Raw genomic sequence first — 25995 nt, forward strand, 5'->3', positions numbered from 1 at the left:
TACAAACCACCCTTGCCGCGTGAAGAAGGTGTAACTCACTTGAGCTGGTTGCCCGGGGGAGAACCAACGAGCGAGAGAGAGAGAGAGAGAGAGAGAGAGAGAGAGAGAACCAAATTTATTGCCTTGGGCAGTGCTTCTAAAACCGTAAGGGTTTTAGCCGTGAGGGGTTTAAGTAGCCTAGTGATAGTCATACATAAGACAAGAGCCATTCGCAGCAATGTCCACGAGACAGTTGCGAGGAGCGCAGCAATTCAGGCACCGTCTGCTTCTTGCAACTCTCACCGGCACTCCCATCCGCATCTACGATATCAGAACGGATGACCCAGCTCCAGGGTTGCGCGACTTCGAGGCTTCGTTCCTTCGCTTGTTGGAGAAAGTCAGTGATGGTTGCGTCGTCGAAATCAACGAAACCGGTGCTCTATCGCATTATCTCCCGCTGTATGCTTTGACCTTGTGGAATTTCTCTCACTTTGACATTGATTGGCAGGCACCAAATTAAAGTACAAGCCCGGTCTTCTTGTGGGAGGACGAGGTCTTGTTCATGTTTGTGGAACCAGCCGGGCCGTTGGTTACTTTCTAGAGCCCTTGATTATCTTGGGATTGTTTGGAAAGTCTCCCCTTTCCATTGTTCTGAAAGGTCAGCGTAGCATCTCCTTTCGCTTATCCTGCTTTCGAAAGCACTGGTTCACACTAGTTAGGATCGACTACAAATATCCGTGTCTGAAATTGTCGTACTCAATTTTGGTGATTATTTGGAAGGCATCACCAATGACAGTAAGGATCCATGCGTGGATACGTTCCGGATAACTACTTTGCCCTTGTTAAAGCAATTTGGCATTCCCATAGAGGATGTGGAGCTCAAGATTCTTACCAGGGGTGCTCCGCCGCAGGGTGGCGGGGAAGTGCATCTAAAAGTCCCAATTGTGCACAATGGCCTAAGTGTATGATAGAAATTGCTAAGCAAAGTTCAGTTTTGAAGTCTATTTTGAGCTAGAACGAATTTCTCCATCTAAATGTCCCCATTGATACTGATTCCTGCCACAGCCAGTGACATGGGTGGACGAAGGTATGGTGAAAAGAATAAGAGGAGTGGCTTACACTACAAGGATCTCTCCCCAAATGTCCAATCGTATGGTTGATGCAGCTCGTGGAGTACTGAACCAATTTTTACCTGACGTGTACATATTTACAGATCATTACACGGGTCAAGGATCTGGCAAGTAAGTTCGGTTTTTTCTCCCGTGCCTTGTGTGAAGGAATATCTATTGTTTGTTCAAGTTGGCCAATTTTATGGGTAGGTGTGCTTGCTCAATTTGCAAACTTCTGTAGCCGTTGGCGGATATGTGTCTTTTGAAAAGTTTCTTTCAAACAGTCCCAGATACCCTTTTCCCAGAAACAAGTTTAATGGAAGAATCATGTATTTGCATGATGATGGTCCACCTCTGGGGATTATGTTCCAGTAATTGAAGATGACTATGTTCTTCTAATTCTTGAGAGTATAGATGGCGCAAGACACATCATCATTGCATTCCTCATCCAGTGCCATGATCTTGATGATTATGACGCTACTTGGCAGACAAATGAGGATGTGCAGCAGTACACTGACATCGTGCAGCAGTATTTTCAGCATCAGATATGATTCATTCTATGCTAGTTTATCTTTTTCACCAGGGTCTTCTTTTAAATGGGAGTGTTGTCACAATTCGTGACACATTCCTTTCCTAAACCGAACACTTATGGATGGTTGGATGAATAGACACATGTGGAAGGGTATTCCTTTTCGATAGGTCATTTCCCATAAGCCACAAGCCTTCACAGAGCTACAATCAAGAACCACAATTCTTCCAAAGAGGCATACACTTATGAAGAGGACAATGTGCCTTCTCATCAAGGGTTGCACTGTTCACATGAGGTACACACTCTTCGGAACACACCTTTTCATGTGTGGCTCTTCACTCTTTATATAAGAGAGGCCTCATTGTATTAATCACACACTTTAGATATTCTAAGCAATACAGATGTTCTTGTTCTCTGCTATCTTTATAGTCTCCTTTTTACTCCTCAGCTCACTAATACTTTCATGTTACTAGGATTCTTATAGTATGGCATCACTCTATCCACTGCTCCTACTGCTGTAGAACCCTTCCCTTCTACTACGTGCCTCTTCATCGGTATCAATAGCTGCAGAAAGACTAACAGAGTGTCCCAGGAATTGACACATGGGTGTCCGTATGAAATCAAACTTATTTCCTTATGTGTACTTAACATACATGTGCAGTAAGTAAATGAGCAATGCACAGGAGAGATGTAGAACCAACAGAACTTATCTTTCCATCCACAACAAAATGTATGCTCAGTGTCTCACCCTTTAGTAGCAGAGTGCTACCTAGATGTGGACCCTTGCACACAACCAGCAGTGTTCTCCTACCTCTGTGGAACTCTCAAAACACTTGGCCTACGTGCTCCCTATGAGCTTAGGTGGGCCTCATAATCGTGCCACTGGTAAGGCAGTCCTCCTTGCTGCTCGGGAACGCAGTCAATGGTGCGGGCCAAGCTCCCCCTTTGATCAGTTCTTGCTGCCCTGAATGTCAGCCTAGGATGAAGACTCTTCTGAGGTCTTTGTCTGCAGCAATCAGCCTCTTCCTATGCCCCTCGAAATACCCTGGATGAAGGCCCAAGTCTGGATGGTATGCTGCTCCAATCTGCTCCTGAAGTGGTGCTTCCAATGGATAAGAAGTGAGCCCCCAATGGGCTCGTTTTATAGGTGCCCCATAAACTGGCTGACTTGCAGCGCCATAAACTGGCTGACTTGCAGCCTAGGTCAACCGACCCAGTCAGCCCCAAATACACCGACCAGCAGGCCTGTGGTACCTGACTTGGTTGGCTGCTCCTGACCAACCTATGGGTGGCCTGCTTGGCCACGTGGCAGGAAGCCACTGGCCCAGGCTTCCTCTGCCCCAGTCGGAGTCTTTCCAGGCCCCAAACCAGGCCATATTCTTCTCCAAACAGGCGCCTCAAAGCTCCTGTCCCGGCCTGTTCCTGGACCTTCTCCAGCCCTAGGACACCTGCTACACCATCATAGAAGCTGCTACAGGCCTCTGTACACAGCGTACCAGGGTGCCTTTGTTTCGTTCAAATCTGCCCCTGTGATTTGCTCCTGGCAGATCCATCATGCAGCTCTACAGTCCCATACAGATCCGTATTGCTGTCTGTTGCTGATGTCATCTGTCATGCTTGAACACCTGCACAAATATGCTCCTCTCTGTTCTTGACATTCTTGTTGCAGTCCCACACCAATCTTGTCCTTCCGGAGGGCTCTACCTTGCCAAGTACTTTCCTAATTGTGCTGCCACATGGCAGCCTATGTGCTGCCCATGTCGTAGACAAAGTCCACCTCCCCCATGCTCTCCTCATATGGGGGCTTACAGATGGGGAGGCGACTTTTCCAACACCCCCTCTCACTGACACATCTTGGCCCAATTCCAAACTCGTCGATGAAGATGCTCCATCAGCTCCCATGTTGAAGCCCTTTGGAACAATGTGGTTTCGATGTCGATTCTTGGCCTTTCAACCAAGGGCTCTTACTCCTCCAGGCTCGGCCCTGCATAAGCAAACCGACCTTGTACACAGGTCCATCCTTGGTAGCACATACATCGAACTCGAGCAATTCAGATGCCACCATCTTCTAGTTGTCCTTGTCATAATGAGCAGCCAGGAGTCTTTCAGGCACCATGCTCTTGGGGTCTGTTTCAACCTGTCCTCTCTTTGGCAAGGTCTCTAGCCAAACATGAATCTTGAGAAATCAAATCCCAAGAATATATCTAGTTTACTTGGACCATCACCTTCCATGTGTAGTTAGTCCTGTAATGCCCCCCCCTAAGCCACGGCCTCCATCTGACTTTTGAGTCCCTAGGTCCCATTAAGAAATCCTCCCTCGTGTCAGTAATACCAGCCAAGCGCCTAGATGAACATGAGCACTCAACGCTATCCTTCACCTTGACAGTTTTTGACTCCTCATCTGACCACACCTCTGTTGGCCCTTGGGTCAGGCCAACATGGGTGGAACCCATGGCAAACTTACCAACACAGGCGAGAGCAGGTGGTGCCCGTGGTTGGTAAAACATGGCAGCACATTTGTGGATAACTTGCCAAGCGGTGAGCACATCTTTGGCTAACTTCACCCAGCAGCAGGTGGACATCAGCGGTGGTGAAGCTAAGGCAGTGAAACTAGGGAGTCATCCTAAAGCTAAGGGTGGCAGACCAATGACGAACGGCAATAGAAGTTGGTTTTGCAGTTAGTCTACTGAGTAGAAAGGCATTGTAATAGAGAGCAGGTGAGGGTTGTTCACGAGAGTGTGACCTCTCTGGCTTGCTAGGATAGGAGCTTGCTTAGATGAGTCCTCAATTTAAGACGAGGTGGCTCCATTGTAACAGATGTTTTTTTATATGATACAAGTGTGGTTTGCTTTCATCTTGTCTATATTGCTCTCTGTTCTCTGTTCATTTTATATGCTCATGTTCTCTGTTCATTTTATATGCTCAATCTCCCGTCATCATACGGTTTCCCTTTCAATAGCAACCCCGACCTCCCAGTTGACATCCATTTGCATCACAATCGAGCACGTTTGCACGCACCGCTCACCCATGGGCTGCAAGAGCTAGCATCTTCATGTGAGCACTGCACGGGCTGGGTTAAGGACTCATGAGCATAGTCACCGAGCACCCAAAAGTTAACCAAAGGGGAGTGAGCAAATCAGACCGTCAACAATCTCAATGTCAGACACAGTGACTGTCACATCGGGATCTGCACACCTTACCTCAACAACACCTGGAGATGTCACCAAGAAAAGCTCTCCACTGACCACCACATTAGCTATATCCTCCGAATTTGGGTTGGACTTCTTCTTGTTCTTCTGATCTTCCTTCTTCTTCTGCAATCCTTCGCAAAATCGCCTGGCGTTTCACTTCTTCTTCTTCTTCTTTTTTCTTCTTGTTTTCCTCATCCGAAGAGTCTTCTCCATCATTGGTTTTGTCCTTCTTGGGCTTGCCACTGCTAAGCTTAACTTGCCCTTGCCTTTGCTCTTGCCTTGAGCTCTAAGGGATTTGTCATACTAGCGGATCCCTCTTCGTACTTCTTCTCTCGAGCCTCCTGCTGCAAAAGAAATGGAACCAGCTCCTCAAAAATCACTGGTGCTGTCCTTTTTGGAAAGGTCAACTCCCCATCTATAAGCCCCCAAATGAGGAGAGCATGGGGGAGGGAGACCAAGGGCAGAAGATGCCCAGAGAAGAGAGAAAGAGAGGGCTGCCACATGGGTAGCACCTCACAGCAAACTGGAGCTTCAGAAGGTGCATCAAAGGAGTTGATGTGCAGGAGAGATGGCGGGGCATCAAGCCTTAGATCTGGCCTGGCACGAGACGATGGAAGAGCAGCAAAGAAGTGAAGGTATAGGCTCACAGCAGCACAAAGAATGGGCCAGGTGTTGCAAGGAAGGGAGGGGCCCTGCCCTTATAGAGGGCCAGGTATGCTGGTTGGCCACATAGGCCAGCCATGCATGGGGGTGTGTGGAGGCAGCTGGCACACAAAACAAGGGGGGCTGGGCCCCCACTTAAAGGCAGGGGGCACACAGCCCAAGAGAGCTGCCCACAGCCCAAGTTAAAGGGCTGGTGGGGGCGGGTTTTTGAAGTCTGAGTTGGCCATTATGAGGCAGGCCAGTCGGTCAGTTCAAGGGGCCCTTGGGGCCTATAAAAGGGAGTCCTAGTGCCTCATTCAGTGCATCCAGCAACTCAGCAAAGAGTTGCAGACAGGAGCCACTCCTTGGGCCTATTCCTGGAGGTGAAGGTGAGAGGGAGGAGTAGAAGTACGTGGTAAGATCAAAGGACCACGCTTTGGTGGGACTTTGGATCTATCTCTCTTTGTATTGTGTCCATAGCTTTGGAGGGAAATATATATTCTTTTGGTAGCTTCTATATCTGGTTGGATCATTGTCTATTGCTGAGTCTGCACATCTATTTGATGTACACAAATTTAAGAAGTTTGTGATTCTACACCCCACATACATAGTGTGAGCTCCTGGGCTAGTCTATTAGTCTTCTGCTGTGCGTACCCTCTGTTGGTTGATTTCTAACATGGTATCATAGCCCAAGTAGGAGGCTCACAAGTGTGGGAGCGTGAAGGCAGGAACCTTGCTGAAGGACGACCTTGATTCAGAGGCTCTTGGGAATCGACTTCCACGACTGGAGGATAGTTCCCTTGCAAGAAGGAGGGTGACTCAGGTTCAGTCCGGTGCGTATAGAGTTTTGGTCTATGAAGGTTGAGTTTGCTTTTCGATTTTGCTGTGTGGTTTAGCAGGAGAGATGGCGATTTCAGAAGCAGAAGCCTCTTCAGCCCCAATCGAGTTCTTGTTGGGGTAAAGGCACATTGCCAACCCTTCATTAAAAGATAGGACACCTATGACTGTCTTAAGACAGTCATAGGGTAAACCTAATCCTAATAAAACACAATTGAGTTTGTGGTGTGGCTCATCACTTCACACCCACACATCTTGGAGTTCTCTCTCTCTCACTCTCTCCCTCTTGTTTTTCTTCCCCCTTCACTCCCTTCAACTGGTATCAGAGCCTACCCATTCTCCTTCACTCCCTAGCTGCTAGCTGCTAGTCTGTGCAAGGGCAGCTTGTGCACAGCACCAGGCTGTGCGAAACCAGAGCGCGCAGCGCGCGCTCAAGTACGGTTATCCGTACCCGTTGTACGGATTCCGTACAGGAGTCGTACAGCCGTACGGATATCCACAGCGCAGGTACAGGAAGCTGTTTTCGTTTTTTGTGCAGCAGGGAGGTACATTTGTCCGGTTTTTCGGGATCTATGTCAGAAGAAATTTTTTTCTCCTTGGATTTGGCTGTTGTACAAGTACAGCAAGTACGAAAGTACAAAAGGCATTTTTTTGTTTGGGGAAGAAAGAGAGTTGAAACAGCATTCTGCTCTTCATTCCTCTTGATTCAGGGTCATTTTTCAGTTCACAAAACTGTCTTATCTTGAAAGTACAGCAAGTACTTTCATTCATCTCGTGCTTGAGGTGAAGAGAACCACAGTGTGTGGTTGATTGCACAGTTATTATGTTCTGGGAATGTAATGCCTTGATTTTGCAAGAGGACATATGCTTTTACTGGGTTTGAATCTCAGTTCACAGGTGAGCAGATCATAGGGCTTTTGCCCGGAAGGTGATGCATTGTATGCCTTGAGGCAGTGTGGTGCCAGAGAGCACACTTTTGTCTTGATTTCCGTAGTGTCGAGGTGACATTTTCTTGCAGGTCACATTTCTTGTGCAACACTCAGAGAACTTCAGTTGAGCCACGCTTGGCCATGGCGCATCGAGTTTACTCGGTCCCTAACTGTCCATCGTTGACAGTGCTCAAAAGGTTCCTCATTGAGTGTTTGTACGTTGGGATCTGTGTATGTCATTTCTACACAGGGCAGTATATGCATTACATTGGTGGATGATTTTGTCAGAGAGATTTTCATATTGCATGCTACCTCAGTGTTGAGGTGTTCTCCACTTGATTCAGGTGTCAGATCAAGGGGCTTTTGCCCAGACTTTGTTTGATAGCACTTGGGTTACCGACAGAGATCTTCAGATGCATTTTCTCCCCTTGGTATAAGGGTGATTGCTTGGGATTTATCCCATTTTCTGTTGCAGGTTTTGTGACAGGCTGAAGTGTTATTTTTTTTTGGGTGTTTGCCAAGTGGTTTATGCAATTTAACTCAGTGCAATACCTCATCTGAGGTGGGAGAAGTGATCAGTACAGTCAGTACATCAGTGTTTACAGCAGTGTTTGTGGTTTGTCAGATGATTATGCACTGTTAAGCACTTGTTGAGCAGCTGCAGCAGCAGTCTGAAATTTACTGTTTTTATGCCTCTTTGAGCACGGTACAGTGTGTCAGAAGGTACAGTATTTGCAGGGTCATTTACTGTTTTGCTGCAGATTTTCCTGACAGTAAAAACAGCACCATTGAGAGTGCTTCTGGCTCTTGAATAGAGCAGGTTTTTTCTGAGAAATCAGAATTTTTATTCAGTTTTTTTTACTTCCAGGGAGTCAGGTACTTTCCTTATCTGATATGGCATCAAGGGGAAGTGATTCTTCGATTCTGAACATAAAGAAACTGGAAGGAGCACACAACTATGCATTATGGGCAGAACAGTGCTTGAATGTACTTCTGTTAAAGAAGATTGCTAAGCCCATAAGGGTGAAGGGTGTCAAGCCATCTGACATGGCAGCTGATGACTGGGAAGAGCTTGATTTGTCTGCGAGGGCAGCTATCATGCTCACTATTTCAGACACTCTTGTGTTCAATGTACAGGCTGAAAAGACCTCTTATGGTCTATGGCAAAGACTAGAAGAATTGTATGCCCAAAAGAGCTCAGCCAGTAAGGTTTATTGGCTGAAGAAGCTGGTCGATCTTCGCATGAAGGAAGGTACAGCTATGACCTCACACTTGAGTGAGTTCAATGCCATCTTTACACAGCTGATTGCACAGGGGTTGAACCTTGATGAGGAGTTCAAGGCTACTTTCTTGTTGTGTACCCTCCCCGAGAGTTGGGACACTTTCAAGACCACCCTGTCAAACTCGAATGTCACTCTTATTTATGCTGATGTAGAGAGCTCTCTCCTTATGGAGGAGATGAGCAGGAAGAATAATGCGAGCAGCAAGTCTTCAAATGCCTTGCAGGTACAGGATAGAGGCAGGACTCAGCAGAAGGGGAGATCTGCTAGTAAGTCCAAATCCCGCAGTCAGTCCCGTGGCAAAAAGGACATTGAATGCTTTTATTGTGGCAAGAAGGGACATGTGAAGTCTAAGTGCTTCAAGTTCATACGGGATCAAAAAGCCAAGAAGGCTGAATCAAAGGATGCAGGAAATGCAAGCAAAGGCAAAGGCAAGGCCAAGGCAGATGACTTGGATGCAGTGAATGTTGCAGCAGAGGATAGTGACAGTGACATACATGATGTTTTATGCTCTTCTGCTGTAATAGCACATGCTTTGGTTATTGATGGCCATGACATGCACACCTGGCTCTTGGATTCAGGTGCCTCTTTTCATGTTACTCCTCATAGGGAGTGGTTTACTTCCTACACAGGTACTCATGGAGTTGTTCATCTTGGGAACAACTATGCATGTCAGATTGCAGGGATTGGCAGTATACAGATAGTATTTCCTGATGGACGATCATTTATGCTTGATGGTGTTCGCCATGTGCCGCAAATCAAGAAAAATCTGATTAGCACTGGCTTATTGGATGACAGTGGTTACCACACCACATTTGGGGATTCCAAATGGGTGATTACTGATGGCCAGGTTATAGTGGCTGAGGGTTTTAAGAGTGATACCTTGTACCCTCTTTATGTTTCCAGTGTGGGTAATCATGTTGTTGCCATAACCGAGCTGCCAAAGGTTTCATTGTGGCATAGCCGGTTGGGACACATGTCTGTTAAAGGAATGCAAGAACTGTCACGTTTGGGTTATCTGCCGCCTCTTTCTTTTTCAGATTTGCCTACTTGTGATCATTGCATATTTGGCAAGCATTCTGTGACTCCTCATAAGAGGAGAACTCCCCAGAATAGAGCACCGCTTGATCTAGTGCACACTGATTTGTGTGAGATGCCACAGTTATCACTAGGGGGTGCAAAGTATTTCATTACTTTTATTGATGATGCCACACGCAGAGTGTGGGTCTATTTCTTGAAGCATAAAAGCGATGCCTTAGATGCTTTCAAGAAGTTTGTCGCTCAGGTTGAGAATCGGACAGGTCGTAGGCTGAAATGCCTCAGATCCGATAATGGGGGTGAGTATGTGTCACATGCTTTTGTGCAGTTTTGCGAAGCTAAGGGCATCAAACAGGAACTCACAGCCCCTCATAATGCATCTCAAAATGGTGCAAGTGAGCGGATGAATCGAACTATTCAGGAGAAGGTTCGATGTATGTTGTCTTATGTTGCATTACCCCATGGCTTTTGGGCAGAAGCCGTGCAAACAGCAGTTCACATTATTAACAGGTCGCCAAACAAGGCTTTGGAGTTGAAAGTGCCAGGGGAGGTGTGGTCTGGCAAGCCACCTTCATATAAGCACTTACGTGTATTTGGCTGCGAGTGCTTTGCTCATGTACGCAAAGAACTACGCACCAAACTGGATCCAAAGTCAATCAGATGCATCTTTATGGGTTATGGTGACGAAGGTGAAATGGGGTACAGGTTATGGGATCCCGTTAAACGGAAGATTATACGCAGCAATGATGTCATCTTTAAGGAGGATAGTGTACACAAGGAACCCGTGCAACCTGTGGAATACAGGAGGGTTATTTATGATGATGTTGGACAGCAAAGAATGCCCATTTATCTGCAGCAGCAGGCTGCTGCAGATCACCCTGTTCAAGAGGGTATACAGGCTGAAAATCAGCCAGATAATTTTGCCAATAATGCACCACTGGATATGCCAGCAGATGGAGCTGTAGCACAGCCAGATATGGTGGTACAGCCACCTGTCATGCATGAAGAACAGGCTGGACAGCAGCCTAATCCGGAACATTTTGTTAGGAGGAGCTCCCGTGTACAACGGCCTCCTGCCAGGTTTGTTCCAGGAGCCAATAATGTGGCTGATTTTATCATGCTGACAGATTGTGGTGAGCCTTCCAGCTTCAAGGAAGCTATGGGAAGAACGGAGAAAAAGAAGTGGGAGAAAGCCATGCAGTCAGAAATGGACTCCCTACTTCAGAATGATACATGGGACTTGGTGCAGTTACCTGCAGGCAGAAAGGTTTTGCCATGCAAGTGGGTTTACAAAGTCAAAGTGGATTCAAATGCTTTACCGAGGTATAAGGCCAGATTGGTTGCCAAGGGATTTAAGCAGGAGAAGGGCATTGACTTTGATGAGATCTTTTCCCCTGTAGTCAAGATGACTACTTTGAGAGCAGTGTTAACTCTTGTTGCTCATGACGACATGGATTTATGTCAGATGGATGTGAAGACAGCTTTTCTTCACGGAGATCTCCATGATGAGATCTATATGTGTTAAAGGGAAAGAGCAGCTTGTGTGTAAGCTCAAAAGGAGCTTGTATGGACTCAAGCAGGCGCCAAGGGAATGGTACAAGAAGTTTGATGCCTTCATGCAGTCCCAAGGGTATCATAGGTGTGAGACCGATCATTGCTTGTACACCAAACGGGCAAAGGATGGCAGTCTGATGCTACTCATTCTATATGTGGATGACATGCTTATTGCCACTAAATCTCAGCATGAGATTAGTGCTTTGAAGAAACAACTGCATAAGTCTTTTGACATGAAAGACTTGGGTGATGCAAATCATATTCTTGGCATGCGGATTACTCGTGACAGGTCCAAGGGACTTTTGTTTCTGTCACAGAAAGAGTACATTGACAAAGTACTGCAGAGGTTTAAAATGGAGGGGGGGAAGTCTATTAGTACCCCGTTGCCTCCACATTTAAAACTCAGCAGTAAGGACAGCCCCAAATCAGATTATGATAAGGCTGAAATGGCCAAGGTTCCGTATGCATCTGCAGTTGGTTCTTTGATGTATGCCATGGTTGCCACTCGTCCGGATATTGCTTTTGCGGTGGGAGTCATCAGCAGGTATATGGCAAATCCAGGCAAGCGACACTGGGAAGCAGTGAAAGGTGTCTTGAGGTATCTCAAGGGTACCAAAGACTTGTGCATATGCTATGGTAGGCAAGATGCATTGGTGCATGGTTTTACAGATTCAGACTATGCAGGCAATGCAGATAACCAGAAGTCTACTACCGGTTATATTTTCACATTTGCAGGAGGTGCTATATCATGGGTGTCTCGGTTGCAGAAATGCGTTGCACTGTCAACCACAGAAGCTGAATATGTGTTGCAGCCACTGAGGCCTGCAAGGAAGCAATATGGCTTACTCGGCTGGTGGGAGATTTGGGCATTACAGGAGATATGCCAGTTTTGCATTGTGATAGTCAGAGTGCTATCATGTTGGCAAAGAATCCGGTCTTTCATCAAAAGACCAAGCACATAGAAGTGAAATATCATTTCATCAGGGAGGTACTGGAAGACAAGCGACTTGAGCTTGTGAAAGTGCATACTGATGATAATCCTGCAGATTTGCTCACTAAGAGCTTGCCTACAGAGCGGTTTGCACATTGCCGCCACATCATGGGATTAGGATGAGACCATTCTTATTTTATGGTCTTGTATACAGTAACTGTATATTGCTGTAATTTTTTATTCTTTTCTCCCCTTTAGGCACATTGGCCTTTAGGTGGGAGGTTGTTGGGGTAAAGGCACATTGCCAACCCTTCATTAAAAGATAGGACACCTATGACTGTCTTAAGACAGTCATAGGGTAAACCTAATCCTAATAAAACACAACTGAGTTTGTGGTGTGGCTCATCACTTCACACCCGCACATCTTGGAGTTCTCTCTCTCTCACTCTCTCCCTCTTGTTTTTCTTCCCCCTTCACTCCCTTCAGTTCTTTCATTCACCATCCCTAACTTTGGAGAGTCCAGCAAACTGGATGGGACTAACTATCCTATCTGGAAGGTGAAGATCCGGAGTCATTTAGTGGCTCGGAAATTGTGGAAACTGACAACGGGAACGGAGGTGAAGCCAAAGGATGTGGTGGACAACAAGGGGAGAATACTCATACCAATAGATGGAGAGGAGCTCAAAGCTTGGGAAGATAGAGATGCCCATGCCCTGGCATTGATCATAGGGACTACGGTGGACTCTGTGCTTCCTCACATCTAGATGACCCACACGTAGGTAGAGGAGTGGGCCATTTTGCAGGATTTGTACGAGACAGATAACACATCACGTATCTTTCTTCTTACGCATTAGCTCTACAACTTGGATATGGATGAAGGAGATTCTGTACATTGACCACTTGACGAAGGTCAAGGTGGTGAGGGATCAACTAGCATTGGTTGGTTAGAAGGTGGACTTGTACCAGTTGGCCTTGATGGTATTGAGGAGGCTATCTCAGAGTTTCAAAAGCTTTGTTACGACTGACAGCAGGACAGAGAACCAAACCTTTGACTTTTGAGGAGTTGGGTCCATTACTACTCCAGGAAGAAGCTAGGGAGAAGCTCTACAAGAACGACAACGATGATAAGGCGTTGCTGGCAAAGGATAATGTTGGCAAAGGCAAGGGTTGGCCTAACGGTGGCAAGCCCAATAAGGATGACTCTAGAGATGATGAAGACACTTCCAAGAAGAGGAAGCAGTAGAAGAAGTGCTGCACGCCAGGCCATTTTGCGAAGGATTGCAGAAAGAAAAAGGGGGATCAGAAAAACAAGGAGTCGTCCAACTCAGATTCAGATGGTGACACAAAATCCAAAGCTATTGTGGCAATCGAAGAACTATTCTTGGTGACATCTTCTTGTGTTACTGAGGTAAGATATGCCGACCTAGAAACCACAGTGATGATGTCATTAAAGATGTGGGCCGACGTGGAGTCAGAAACCTTTGTGAAGGTGAAGGACAGCATGGAGTGCTTGGAATCTCCCAGGTGCGTGGCTGTTGAATTTTGATACTGACACAAGGGTGGATATCCATGGAGTGCCCTAGGGTTTCATGTTCAGATGGCTCTTGTAATTCAAAAGGGGACAGTATAGGATTGCACAAGTTATTGGTATGTGCCTCGACGAGGTGCATGGTTTGCTTTCAGAGCAAGCACGCAGGCAGTATGATGATCTGGTATGTACTTGATGTTCTTAAATTAAGCCTTTATAGCATGCTTTGGAGAGAATCTGCTCTTCATATGTCTCAGGTAATGCGAGATTGGAAGGAATGGGCCTTCTTCGAAGGTAGAAGGGGAAGTGTGGGTGCTTCTTCAAATTTCGGACACAAGATTGCTGGAAGGTGATGAACAAGGTGTACTAAGCCAAAAGAGTACCTGCTTGAGAGCTCAGTGAGAGTTCTTGGTCGAGGTTATCTGGAAATATTCTTGGGATTTCATTTCTCTAGATGGGTTCTTTTGTTGCGGACCTTGCCAAAGGAAGGATGGGTTGAGACAAGGCCCTTAGAGCATGGTGCCTGGAAGACTCCAGGTTGTTCACTCATTATGAGGGGGACCATTGGAAGATCGTGGTGTTTGGATTACTCGAGTTTGAAGGCTGGAACATGACTGAAGGTGGTGGTGCCAACGGGTGCTACCGTGGATGGATCTGTGTACCAGGATGGTTTGCTTGTGCAGGACCGGACCTAGACGAGCAGGAGCCACTGGTTGAAAAGCTAGGAACTGAAATCGACACTGGATTGTGCCAGAGGGTTTTATCATGGGAGCTGCTGGGACAACGTCATCGACGCGTTGGCATTGGGCCGAGATGTGTCGGTGAGAGGGTGTGTTGGAAAAGTCACCTCCCCATCTGTAAGCCCCTAGATGAGGAGAACGTGGGGGAGGGAGACCTAGGGCAGAAGATGCCCAGAGAAGAGAGAGAAAGAGGGGGCTGCCACATGGGCAGCACCTCACAGCAAACTGAGCTTCAGAAGGCACATCAAAGGAGCTGATGTGCAGGAGAGATGGCGGGGCATCAAGCCTTAGATCTGGCCTGGCACGAGGCGACGGAAGAGCAGCAAAGAAGCGAAGGTATAGGGGCCTGGCAGCAGCACAAAGAATGGGCCAGGTGCTGCAAGGGGGAGAGGGGCTGCAGCGGGCAGCACCCTTCCCTTATAGAGGGCCAGGTATGCTAGTCGGCCACATAGGCCTGGCCACAGCCCCATGCATGGGGATGTGTGGAGGCAGCTGGCACACAAAACAAGGGGGGCTGGGCCCCCACTTAAAGGCAGAGGGCACACAGCCCAAGTTAAAGGGCTGATAGGGGTGGGTTTTTGAAGGCTGAGTCAGCCATTATGAGGCAGGCCAGTCGGTCAGTTCAAGGGGCCCTTGGGGCCTATAAAAGGGAGTCCTAGTGCCTCATTCAGTGCATCCAGCAACTCAGCAAAGAGGAGCAGACAGGAGCCACTCCCTTGGGCCTCATCCTGGAGGTGAAGGTGGGGAGGAGTGCTGCAGACTGAGCTCACAGGGCTGAGACCTAGGCTGTCTCTCAAGGCAGCAAGGTGTTGTGATCTGGATGAAGAGTCTACATACGCTCGAGGTGGAGCACGCGGGCTCAAGTTCTAGAGATATCCGGCAGATAGTGTGGAAGGGAGAGTAGGGAGCACACTGACACACACAAGCAGGATAAGACACAAGAAGTGTGGGGATAAAACGTATGTGTGTACCTCCCCTAGCACACAGTCAACCTTTTATATGAAAGGATAAGGTTACAACACTAAGTACGGTGTACTTAGTGTACTTAACAAATAAAGTACTAAGTGTACTAACTGTACTTGGGTGGCCATAGAGCCTTTACCCCAACAACCTCCCACTTAAAAGCAATATGCCCTCAAGTAAAAATAAATGAGGCTCAACCTATACCCATCAACTGTCGGCAATGTGCAAACCGCTCTGCAGGCAAGCCTTTTGTCAACAGATCTGCTGGATTATCATCTGTGTGAATCTTGACAAGCTGAATCAGCTTATCATCTATCACCTCCCTGATGAAGTGATACTTTACATCAATGTGCTTTGTCTTTGCATGAAAGACAGGATTGTGTGCCAACTGAATAGCACTCTGACTGTCACAATGCAACAATGGAATATCACCTGTAATGCCCAAATCTCCCACTAGCCGAGATAACCATAAGGCCTCCTTGCATGCCTCTGTGGCTGCAATATATTCAGCTTCCGTAGTAGACAAGGCTATGCACTGCTGCATCCTTGACATCCATGACACTGCACCTCCAGTGAATGTATAAACATAACCGGTAGTAGACTTCCGGTTATCGGGATGACCAGCAAAATCTGAATCCACATAACCATGCACCTTTGCATCTCGCTTGCCAAAGCATATGCACAACTCCTGTGTGCCCTTCAGGTATGTCATGATACCTTTCACTGCATTCCAATGCTTCTTGCCTGGATTTGCCATATACCTGCTAACCACTCCCACTGCAAACGCAATATCAGGTCTGGTAGCAACCATGGCATACATGAGACTGCCACAAGCTGAAGCATACGGAATCTTGGCCATTTCAGCCCTATCAGCATCTGAGTGTGGGCTGTCCATTGCACTGAGTTTCACATACGGAGGCAATGGAGAACTAAGGGTTTTCCCCCCCTCCATATGAAACCTGTGCAATACTTTGCCAATATATTCGGTCTGAGACAAATACAACAAACGCTGTCCCCTGTCTCTCCGTATCCGCATTCCCAGTATGTGATTTGCATCACCAAGGTCCTTCATATCAAAGGCCTCATGCAATCTTTTCTTAAGGTCATCAAGCTCCTTACGAGCTCTACCAGCAATAAGCATGTCATCCACATATAAAATGAGAATGATTAAGCTGCCATTTGCAGCCCTTTTGGTATATAAGCAGTGATCGTCATCACTTCTCCTGAAACCTTGGGACTTCATGAAGGTATCAAATTTCTTATACCATTCCCTTGGTGCCTGTTTCAGCCCGTAAAAGCTCTTTTTAAGCTTGCATACAAGTGACTCCTTGCCCTTGACTGCAAATCCTTCTGGCTGCTGCATGTAGATCTCCTCATGTAGATCACCGTGAAGAAAGGCTGTCTTCACATCCATTTGGCATAATTCCAAATTCTCACATGCAACCAAAGCAAGTACAATCCTGAGTGTGGTCATCTTAACCATTGGAGAAAAGATCTCATCAAAATCGACACCATACTCCTGCTTAAAGCCCTTGGCAACCAACCTGGCTTTATACCTTGGCTTAGCTCCAAGTGTGACTTTCAATCTATACACCCACTTGCATGGCAGTACTTTCATGCCCTTAGGCAACTGCACCAATTCCCAAGTACCATTTTTATGGAGACTGTCCATTTCAGACTTCATGGCTAGTTCCCATAGCCTTTTATCATGCATTTGCACGGCTTCCTTGTAACAGGAAGGTTCTCCACAATCTGTAAGCATAATAAAATCTGCTCCTGGAACAAATCTGTCTGGCGGTTTCATTTGTCGAGTGGACCTTCGGACCCATTGGTCTTGCTGTCCAACTTGCTGCTCACCTAAAACAGGTTGCTGTTCTAGTAGATCAGGCTGCAGAATTATGCCTGGGAGGTCTTCTAAAGGTGGCATGTCACGTAGTACATCTTCCGCCACTGCGGGCTGTCCATTTGGACCTGCTGCATTCAATGCATTTTGTGATGCTAGAGGTATTAAAAGAGAACTCACTGCTCCTTACAGTCCAGCGCAAAATGGCACTGCAGAGCGTATGAATAGAACCATACAGGAAAAGTCTCGCTCTATGATGTCACATGCTGCTTTACCTCATGGATTTTGGGCTGAAGCTGTAAAAACAGCAGTACACCTCATCAATAGGTCACCAAATAAAAGACTAGATGGCAGAGTGCCAGAGGAGCTTTGGACAGGAAAACCTCCTTCCTATAAGCATTTGAGGGTCTTTGGCTGCACTGCGTACGTGCATATACGCAGAGAAAATCGCAGCAAGCTTGATCCTAAGTCTCTTAAATGCATTTTTCTTGGATATGGTGACAGTGGTGAGATGGGTTACCGCCTATGGGATCCTGTGAATAAGAAGCTAATACGCAGCAATGATGTCTTATTTGATGAGTCATGTATGTTTAAGGCAGCAGATAAGCCTTTTGATGCTTCAGAGGTTGACATTGATGACTCGGGACATCCTGTACAATTCAGGCAGGCTGCGAATCAGCCACAACAGCAGCGTACCAGTTGTGGAAGGGAGAGTAGGGAGCACACTGACACACACAAGCAGGATAAGACACAAGAAGTGTGGGGATAAAACGTATGTGTGTACCTCCCCTAGCACACAGTCAACCTTTTATATGAAAGGATAAGGTTACAACACTAAGTACGGTGTACTTAGTGTACTTAACAAATAAAGTACTAAGTGTACTAACTGTACTTGGGTGGCCATAGAGCCTTTACCCCAACAGATAGTGGAAGTACATGGTAAGATCAGAGGACCACGCTGTGGTGGGACTTTGGATCTCTCTCTCTTTGTATTGTGTCCATAGCTTTGGACGGAAATATATATTCTTTTGGTAGCTTCTATATCTGGCTGGATCATTGTCTGTTGTTGAGTCTGCACATCTATTTGATGCATATAAGTTTAAGAAGTTTGTGATTCTACACCCCACACATATTGTGTGAGCTCCTGGGCTAGTCTTTCAGTCTTGTGCTGTGCGTACCCTCTGTTGGTCGATTTCTAACAGTCCTCTGGTCTGCATTCATTCCTGGACCTTCTCCAGCCCTAGGACACCTGCCACACCATCATACAGGCTGCTGCAGGCCTCTGTATACACCTGTACCAGGGTGCCTTTGTTCCGTACAAATCTGCCCCTCTGATTTGCTCCTAGCAGATCCGTACTGCAGCTCCACAGTCACATTGCAGGCCTCTGTATACACCTGTACCAGGGTGCCTTTGTTCCGTACAAATCTGCCCCTCTGATTTGCTCCTAGCAGATCCGTACTGCAGCTCCACAGTCACATACAGATCCGTACTGCTCTCCATGCTGGAACACCTGTGCAAATATGCTCCTCTCTATTCCTGACATTCTTGTTGCAGTCCCGCACCAATCCTGCCCTTCTGGAGAGCTCTACCTTGCCAAGTACTTTCCTAATTGTGCTGCCCACATGGCAGCCCATGTGCTGCCCATGTGGCAGCCTCATGTCAATGCTTTTCTGAGCTTGTATGCTGCCCACATGGCAGCCTATATGCTGCCCATGTGGCAGCCACATCAACCCTAAGCCACCTCCGCCATGCCATCTTTGGAGATGATATGGCCTAGGTATTGGATTTTTGCTTGAAAGAATTCAGTCTTGTCATTAATCAAAAGGGCATTTTCTGTTAAGACTTTGAACACAGTTGTCAAATGCTTTCTCATTCTTACTAAAAATAAGAATGCCATCGAATAAAAACTTCTGTGAATTCTGGATGGTCTCTAAATAATTGTTCTATTAGCCTGTTATAGTAAGGCCAAAGGCATTACTAGATACTTATAAACTCCAAAAGTTGTTCGAAAGGCAGTTTCATGAATATTTTCAGGTGCCACTCCAAGCTGATGATAGCCATCCAGACGATCAAAACTGTCATCTATTCGAGGAATAAGGAAACATTTTTTATGTTCTGTTTATTCAAGGTGCTATAGTCAATACATTTCTTGAAAGATCCATCTTTCTTGAGGACTGGTAAGATAGGAGAGTAAAATGGGGCAGATTGGGCCTTTCTCCAGAAGTTCTTGAACTTGCTTAAAGAACTCATCTTGTTGGATTCGACTTGCTCGATATGGAGGTCTATTAGGTCGAGAAAATCTTATGGTCTTCAGGCCTTTTTGGTGGACATTGGCTAGGCAACTCTTGTGAGAAACTTTTTGAAAATTTTTAAAGAAAGTTTAACCTTTCTTGACTAAGTGTATTGTAGAAATCTCTTCTGGAACTTCCTTTTGTAGAAATCTCTTCTGGAATTCCTTTTCAGCAACATAAATAAGGCAAGACCATATTCCTTTTCTAACAATAGCTGATGATTGTGAATGGCTTACCATAGGAATAGTATATCCTTCCTTCCACACCTCTCTCTCTCTCTCTCTCTCTCTCTCTCTCTCTCGCCTCCCCTACTTATCCCTTCCTTCTGCTATCTTTCCCTTCCCCTCATTCCTTTCTGCTATTTTGGCCTCCCCTACTTATCCCTTCCTTCTGCTATCTTTCCCTTCCCCTCATTCCTCACTCAGTCACCGTCCAGTTTCCGGACTCAGTCCCACTCTTTCATGCCACAGTCACCACAGTTTCAGCATGGACATGGGTGGGCTGATACACCAGAGGCCCGTGAGACCTTGCTCACGGAGATACATAGTTTCTGTGAGTGTGAGATGGAGCTAACTCGCTTCGCACGGGAGCAGGTCCGCTTCAACCAGGAGCAGAGCCGCATCATACAGGAACAGGCTAGGGCCATTCGGGAGCAGGCGGGTCTTATTCAGGGACTTAGACAGGATATCATGCAGCTCCGACAAGAGGTCACAGCCATACACACTGTCCCGGGGAGTACCCCGGTGGTTGAGGCACAGATTGCGAGCATGCAATCTGCTATTGAGGAGACTTCCAGATGGGTTGACGTGACCAAACGGGAACCCGCAAGGGTAATCGTTTCGGCTACCCTCATGGAGCAGCAGCAGAGAGCTAGTAAGGCTCTCAACATTAGAGTACGCGGGATCCCACGCACTGAGGCTACACTGATGGTAGATGCGATTGTGTTCGTGGCCGCTACCCTGGGTGTGGCTGAGCACAGGATAGAGAGGGCATGGCGGGTGGGGAGAGATCCCAACCGAGAGCAACCCCTGATCATACGGTTCCATGACACTCAGTCACGACTTTCAGCTCTACGACGCAGGTCAGTCCTTCGAGATCAGCCAGCGATCTCTATGGATGAGGACCTCACACTTCTATAGGTTGAGGAGAGGCGCTCTTTGCTGCAGCAGTGGGATCAGGCCCGGAAGGAGGGGAAGTGGGCAGTGGTACGAGAGGGATGACTTCTTACAGGCCCCCGTAGGGCACCTACTCCCTTCCCTACATAGGGAAGCGGGGTCTATGAGACTCAGATATCCGAGACCCTGTCTTGCACCATTTGGAACTGTAATGGTACCTTATGGTCAGAACCAGGAAACTTCTCGGAATCCTATACAGGCCACGACATAGTCTTCTATACAGAGACACATCAGAGTCCAGAGCGCACTCTTCCAATAGTCAGCGGATATACATGGGAGTCTGCCTACAGAGATGAGACGAGGGGTATAGGAGGAGTTTGAGGTTCAGGTGGAGTTGCAGTCCTTTTCAGATCCACACTTCGGAGGATCATTTCAGTAGAGCAGAGAGATACACATTCCAGATTTCTTTGGATCTGGATACGACACATGTACAGCCGGGATCTGTTTGTCGCAGTTTGCTACTTCTCGTCGGAGACCTCCCACTTTGCCAGAGATATTTGAGGTGATGATGAGACATCCCCATTTGCTTCCCTTTATTAGTCCATCGTTGACTTTTCTAGCCGCGGAGAAGTCCTTCTAGTGGGGGACTTCAACGCGAGGACAAGGGCCTGTCAGGTACCACTTCTTGACTTCAGAGATGATTCCACTCTACTGTCAGATGTTGACCTTGAGGAGGCAGGTATGCTACGAGTTTCAACTGACAGGCGAGGTCCATTCTCATCTTATGGGCAGGCCCTATTAGACCTCGGTAGGATACATGATCTCATTATCTATAATGGTCTTGACAGATGGCCCGCTTCAGGTGGTTTCACATGCTTTCCACATGGGGGAGGCTCCAGTGTTGTTGATTACATCATGGGATTCCCTGTCTTCACATCTCGCATTACTGACCTTACTGTAGCACCTCTCCCCCCAGGGGCTGATCATACATACATTTTCTTTCGCATCTCCACCTCCCTTCACACAGCACCTTCCACCCCACTCAGTGCTTACTCCACCTACCACGATATGCGCTTTGATCGGGATCACTCACCTTCTTACTCTGGCCGTTTGTACATACTTCTCGCTTATATTGACTTCATACTCCTTTTAGAGGATCGTGCTGCCCTTGTCACCCGCTCACTACACGAGGCTTCCATTCATGCTTTTTTTCACATCACCCGCTCCACCCGTCTACCACCCCCTGGAACCGTACCCTGTAATAGTTGGTACGATGATGAGTGTAAGGCCTTACACTGTCAACTCAGATTCGAAACCAAAAACAGTCTTCCAAGCGCACCAGATACGCTACGTGAATACCGTAGACTGGTATGGAGGAAGAAACTAGACTTCGTTCGTCGGAATGAGGAGGAACTACTGAACATTTTGTTTAGTAACAACTCTAAGGACATCTGGCGGAGATTTCTAGAAGGACGGTGCCCTCCGCCACTCACTGACACCCAGATCTGGTTTGATTATGCACGCATACTTTATGACATCCCAAATCAGCCAGTCCCTAACCTCTCACATATGCCTCGTCCCACATCCTGCACCCTCTTTACTAGAGGAGGGGTAAAGGATGCCGTAATGAAACTTCATAATGGCCGAGCGAAGGATGATGAGGGGCTATGCACTGAGTTCATTGCATATGGGATTCACCTCCTAGCCCCGATCTTAGCAAAGCTTTTTAATGAAGCCGTTTGTTTGGGATTTCCACACACTTGGACCATTAACACTATCTCACCCATCCACAAGGCAGGGGATCCCATGAGCCCGGAGAACTACATGATCATTATGATTGGACATGTCATGTCCAAGATTTATGCATCAGTACTTGTTTCCGAGGTTAGCAGATTTGCAGAGTGTCGAGGACTTAGAGCAGCAGGACAAGCCGGATTCCGGCGTGATCATGGAGCCATGGACCACATTCTCATGCTCAGATGTATCATCGAGGAGGCGAGGTCATGGAAGCAGAGGGTTTATTGTTGCTTTGTGGATTTTCGGAAGGCATTTGACACAGTCCCGAGAGCCCGCCTCATACGGCGCCTACAGGACTTGGGTTATGACCCGGACATCATTTGGGCTGTCATGGCACTTTACGAGAGAGTTTCTGGCAGAGTTCGGGCAGGATCCGGGTGGACAGACGAGATCATGAGTACCATCGGGGTCAAACAAGGGTGTCCTTTGTCGCCTACCTTGTTTAGCCTCTACATTGACGAGCTTGAGACAATAATGTAGACACAGGGGGTGTAGGTTGCTCTCTTGGCTGATCCAGATTTTGCTCTATGCAGATGACGTGGCTCTCTTGTCTTCCTCAGCAGAGGGGCTTCAGAAACACCTAGACGCACTACAGTCCTTTTGTGAGTCTCATGGTTTGAAGGTCAACCTGGGTAAAACCAAGGTCATGATCTTCAATACATCTAGAGCCATTATGCGTTAGGAGCACTTCACATTTGCGGGGCCATCTGTTGAGATAGTTTCATCATACACTTATCTTGGGGTTATCTTCTCCGGACCGAGCTTCACTATGAGACCCGCGATGCAGGCACGCTTGAGTAGAGGGTATGCCTCATTGGCTAGACTAGAGAGGCAGTGCTGCTGCTCGCACTTTCAGGATCCTTGCACCAAGGGGTTGCTTTTTGACTCCTTGGCTCGTCCAACAGGGATGTACGGCAGCCCTTGTTGGGGGCCAGACTTGTTGGATATAGAGTGGGCCCGTGTGGAGCGGCTACAGGTTCTCATGTTATCACGGATGATTCGTGGTAAGTCATCCGTTCCTCACTAGATCATTCAAGCTGAGTTTGGGTCACTCCCTTTACAGCTAGATGCTGCATTTCAGGTCATCACATATTTGTACCGAGTTAGGGAATATGGGGATTATACCTCGGGGCGTAGCAGGCTACCATGGATAGCTCTATGGCACTTGAAGAAGGAGGAGATCAGAGGTGCTGGTATGCACGTACAGAGAGATGGTTTGAGCGACTGGGGCTCCACATGGATAGACTACCTCCCTTCCAGTATAGCATGGATGCTCTGTTTTCTCCCCTCTTATCACACAAGGTTAACCAGGTTATCCGTGAGGATCTACTACAACTACACACTTTTCGGACCTGGTTGGGAGTGAGTGAACTCCCAGTGAAGCTTAGCTTCTACAGAGATCACTTCTTACATATCACAGCGGAGGGTTTCATTGACCCACTAGGATACACACTCGTTGAGGATCTCTCTTGGGCAGTTCCGGGTCTCTTCACAACACAGACTTCGCATCGAGAGCGGCAGAGCTGAGCGACTACCCAGGGAGCGGCGCATATGCACACTGTGTGACATATAGGAGGTTGAGACAGAGGAGCATTTCATCTTCAGGTGTCCTGTGTACTATGAGATACGAGGACGTTTCCACTGCCTCTTCAGGGATAGTTATGGGATTTTAGCCCGTTTCCTCTCCTAGCGGTGTTTGGCAGGTTTCATTCATGAGGCACTTAGACACCGCGAGAGGATACTCCGAGCACGGAGACAGGAGCAGACTTCTTCCTCGGTTGATCCCTCTCAAAGCTCTATCACGGAGTTCTTTCAGCTAGATCACATGGACCCCAATGAGATGAGGCCTTGACATGACCGTGACCTGGAGCTCGTGACCCGACAGCTCAAACAGAGGGTCGACACACTCATCACACTTGGAGACATCCCCTCCTTGTTTAGAGTCGGAGCCCGACTGACGGGGGTCATAGTAGCCCTGGTTAGATGCAGAGCTACGACCAGGAGACGTGCCAGGACCGCACCTCTGAGTGGCGGACAGCACTCTATTGCCGACTTTATGCCTCCACTGCCTCATTCATCCTGATATCTTGCTGTTGCCGAGGATGATGATGATATTGATGATGATGCTGAGATTGATATATAGTCGACCATCAACATGACTATGTTGTACTTAGGACTTAGTACTGCCATTCTGCATTTTTGCATTTTGCATTGGTATGGATGCTCGTTTAGTAGCTCCACTACCACAGCTTGTTGTATCAGGATTTTCAGTCTCATAGACCCATTGGTCTTCCGAAGACTTTAATAAACTTTCTTTCTTTCTACAGCTGTCCCGTCACCTTCATTACACTGTCTCAATCCCTCCCTCTACAGGTCTGGTCTCCCCCTTGTCCTGCTTATATGGTGGCTTACAGATGGGGAGTTGACCCTATACATTCCAACAGTCTTTGTCTGGGGTCGTGACCTTTCAAACAGTAAGCTTGTCTTCCTTCAAGAGTACTGTTCAGAATTATGAAGTCCTAAAATCTTGGTGCTTTGTGCTTTCTTCACTGATATTTCCTTTAAGAGTAGTGTTCAGAACTACAAAGTCCTAAAAAATCTGGTTGCTTCCTTTAGAAGGTGTGTATGCATGCATGCATGTGATCTGGTAAAACAAAGTTTTCTTTGCGAGTTAATTTTATGCCTAACATTGAGGTGTATGGATAAAGCTGATGGTTCATATTATTGCTGTGAAGCTCTCCAGGGTATGGAATCTCGTTGGTGGCTGAGACTACTACAGGTTGCCTCGTAAGTGCAGAGTCAGCTGCGAATCACACTTCACAACATGAAAACCAAAGTCTTGTATTGCCTGAAGATCTTGGAATGCAAGCAGCAAGATTGCTGCTGGAGGAAATAAAGCAAGGCGGTGTTGTAGACTCTTCTCATCAGGTGGTTCTTTCATCACAACTTTACACAAATCTGAAACAAATAATTTTGTCTCAGGTGCTTTCGTGATGATTAATGTTCTTATATATGCAGGGCCTGCTTTTTCTGCTATGTGCGTTGTGCCCGGAGGATGTTTGCAAAGTAAGAGTCGGAAAGCTTTCCCTCAATGCTATCAGGGTACTCCGGTTAATCAAAGAGTTTTTGAAAGTTCAGTTCAGCATACGGCCTGACCCAGCAACAGGAACCATTATCCTGACTTGCGTAGGCAGTGGCTACCGAAATATAACTAGAAAAATTTCATAGGGAATGTATATTTATGACAAGTGTTTGTTGTTCAGCATCACGTGAGTTGGGAAGGACTCTTATTGGTTTCCAATAATATCCATGATGATTTTTATTTTTTCATTTGAGAAATGTGTCCTTTGAAAACGTACTCTTGAAATATAATTCCTGGCCTTAACCAAGGTAGTAGGATGAATGGATCATGGGCTACATCTTGGATTTCCATGTGTGTGGTTTGATTTATTTTTTAACGATACTCTGGCTCTCATGTTGGAGTTCTGTGTTGTGTAGTAGCATGAGGTAGCTATGACTTCTCGGGAGCTCCATATGGTTGCCCAAAATGGTCAGCCTGCCAACCCATGTACCCAATCTGGATGGGTGGTTGTGGCTGGCCCCAAATGGTTTGTATGTTGAATAGAGACCTGAAATGGTTTGGTGAAGGGGCCTTGCAAATGGGCAAACTAGAGCTGACTCAACTAGGGATATGGATG

The 25995-nt window shown here is 47.0% G+C and overlaps 1 protein-coding gene across 1 annotated transcript; it reads left to right on the plus strand.

The window, feature by feature from the left end:
* On the plus strand, positions 1–25789 carry LOC147884520 (RNA cyclase family protein). Its single transcript, XM_087397637.1, has 6 exons — positions 1–413; positions 488–637; positions 760–941; positions 1045–1220; positions 25033–25225; positions 25316–25789. Exons 1-6 carry the CDS (start codon positions 218–220, stop codon positions 25523–25525), a joined length of 1107 nt encoding a protein of 368 aa, XP_087253763.1. The 5' UTR covers positions 1–217; the 3' UTR covers positions 25526–25789.
* Positions 25790–25995: the final 206 nt, after the last annotated feature.

The sequence above is a fragment of the Dipteris shenzhenensis genome, chromosome 26, assembly GCF_047967505.1.
Source record: "Dipteris shenzhenensis isolate YYH24624 ecotype China chromosome 26, Dip_SZ_1.0, whole genome shotgun sequence".
NCBI classification, from domain to species: domain Eukaryota; kingdom Viridiplantae; phylum Streptophyta; class Polypodiopsida; order Gleicheniales; family Dipteridaceae; genus Dipteris; species Dipteris shenzhenensis.

Bases quoted from the DNA above. Each gene is read 5' to 3' on its own strand.
- LOC147884520 (XM_087397637.1), top strand. From the start codon at position 218: ATGTCCACGAGACAGTTGCGAGGAGCGCAGCAATTCAGGCACCGTCTG. The intron at 414-487 runs GTGCTCTATCGC...ATTGATTGGCAG, and splicing joins CGTCGAAATCAACGAAACCG to GCACCAAATTAAAGTACAAG. The intron at 25,226-25,315 runs GTGGTTCTTTCA...TTATATATGCAG, and splicing joins TTGTAGACTCTTCTCATCAG to GGCCTGCTTTTTCTGCTATG.